The sequence below is a fragment of the Cryptomeria japonica genome, chromosome 8 (assembly GCF_030272615.1).
Source record: "Cryptomeria japonica chromosome 8, Sugi_1.0, whole genome shotgun sequence".
NCBI classification, from domain to species: domain Eukaryota; kingdom Viridiplantae; phylum Streptophyta; class Pinopsida; order Cupressales; family Cupressaceae; genus Cryptomeria; species Cryptomeria japonica.
In genome coordinates, this window is record NC_081412.1 from 494,043,984 (window position 1) to 494,046,060 (window position 2,077).

Below are 2,077 nucleotides of genomic sequence, written 5' to 3' on the forward strand. Positions count from 1 at the left end.
GCTGTGAGGCAGCATGAGTCCCTGCCTAGTGCCAAAAATAGGCAAAATTGATTTGTACAAATGCAGATGTTTGTGTAAAACATGGGGGAGGATGTTATTTTATTTTATAATATTATACAAGAATATTAAATATTGATATTAAAAACAATAATAACATTAATTGAAAAATAAATTCAATATTAACAAAAAAAATATTATATAAATTGAACATAAATACAATTAAATTCTGAAATAAATTAAATTTAAAAAATTAATACTATATAATTCAAGTAAAAAGTTCAAAATAAATTAAACTATATTAAAATTGATACAATTTACATTTTAACTTTTACATTAAAAAATAAAAATAAAATCATAATAAAAAAAATTCTACACCAAAAAAAAGATGCTACCTTTGGCAAAATTTGGCTTCCATCATCGAGTGGCGTGTAAATTCTTTTCAGAAACACAGGTAAAAAAATTTAGAATTGTGAAATTAATCATAGTTTCGAAAAAAAAAATTAACGGCAACAACCAATGATAAAAGCAAAAACTAATTTCATTTTAATTATTAATTCTATTAAATAGCAAAACATTAGAAAATGTGAGAAAAGCCAAAAAATAATTAAATGTGATTGGTTGTCACGGATTTCAAAGCAAATTAATAGACAGAGATGAAAACATTAGTTTCCACCTATAGATAGGCGGGATTAACAATACATTGTGAAAAATTAAAGCAATTAAAAACCTTATATGCAATCTGCCATAAGGAGTAAAGAGAGAGACACGTGCATTATAAAAAAAGTGCATGTATTCGAGTTTTAGCTGCATGAATAGATTTTATTTTACGAGAAAATATATTTTTTTCCGGAATAGTTTATATTTTATATAGTGAATAGTACCAGTTCTGTAGATTTTTTTGGGTTATTTTTTATTTATTTTTATTTAATTCGTATGATTTCTGCAAACCGAAAAAGCAATGAATTCGATTGTTCTTTCCTAAATCCAATTGTTATGATTTTCTGCATTGTTGTTTTTTGCTTTTCATTGACGCTTCTAGTTTTTATTGAGGGACCTTGGACGTAATTATATGAAGGAATAAATTAGAGTACAACTTCTCTCCAAAATATATAGGAGTACAGCTCAGCTTAAAAAATAGGAAGGAAGTCTGCATCACAATGGAAAGAATTCCGGGGCTTCCAGAAGATTTAGGGATGCAATGCTTTGTGAGGGTTCCATACAGATACCACTACAATCTTAGGGCCGTGTGCAAGAGCTGGGATGCTCTTCTCAGCTGCCAACACTTTTATCAACATCGACAGCGCCATGGGCAGTGCGAGGAAGGAGTAGTTTCTCTTTACTATTTTGGACAAAATGGAGGTAATTTCGATGTAATTATTTATTACCCGCTTGCGCAGTGGTGGGAAAGACTCCCTCAAATCCCAACGGAATTTGGACTAAAATACAGGGAGTATCATCATTGCGTGTTCGTTAGATCGACAAAACAACTGGTTGTGGTGGGGATTTTCAACAGCCGCAGCAACAAAGATGGTGTGTTGATATTTGATTTTTTATCTCGGAGATGGCGGCTGGGCGCCGACATGCCATATAGCAAAAACTAATTTCATTTTAATTATTAATTCTATTAAATAGCAAAACATTAGAAAATGTGAGAAAAGCCAAAAAATAATTAAATGTGATTGGTTGTCACGGATTTCAAAGCAAATTAATAAGCAGAGATGAAAACATTAGTTTCCGCCTATAGATAGGCGGGACTAACAATAAAAACCCTCGGTGATTTACAAACATTTCTTGAAAGTCATGAGAAAGAACATATTTGGAAATCTGATTCTATCGGATTGACATAGGACATATTTAAGAATCTGGTTCTATCGGATTGACATACATCATAGCTTGAATCTAACATAACAATACACACCCTGAATGAATTACATACATTCCTTGAAAGTCGAGACTAAAAGAAGAAACCAATTCATGAATACTTAGCTGAACAACAATGAAGACACCAGCAAAGAAGACAACAATCCATCAATGATAAGAAAATATTGCAAACTCATTCCCCTATAACTTCTCCATG

General features: G+C 31.1%; 1 protein-coding gene across 1 annotated transcript; it reads left to right on the top strand.

The window, feature by feature from the left end:
* Positions 1-1,157: 1,157 nt before the first annotated feature.
* Positions 1,158-1,601, top strand: LOC131857747 (F-box/kelch-repeat protein At1g55270-like). Its single transcript, XM_059210456.1, has one exon. It carries the CDS (start codon positions 1,158-1,160, stop codon positions 1,599-1,601), a length of 444 nt encoding a protein of 147 aa, XP_059066439.1.
* Positions 1,602-2,077: the final 476 nt, after the last annotated feature.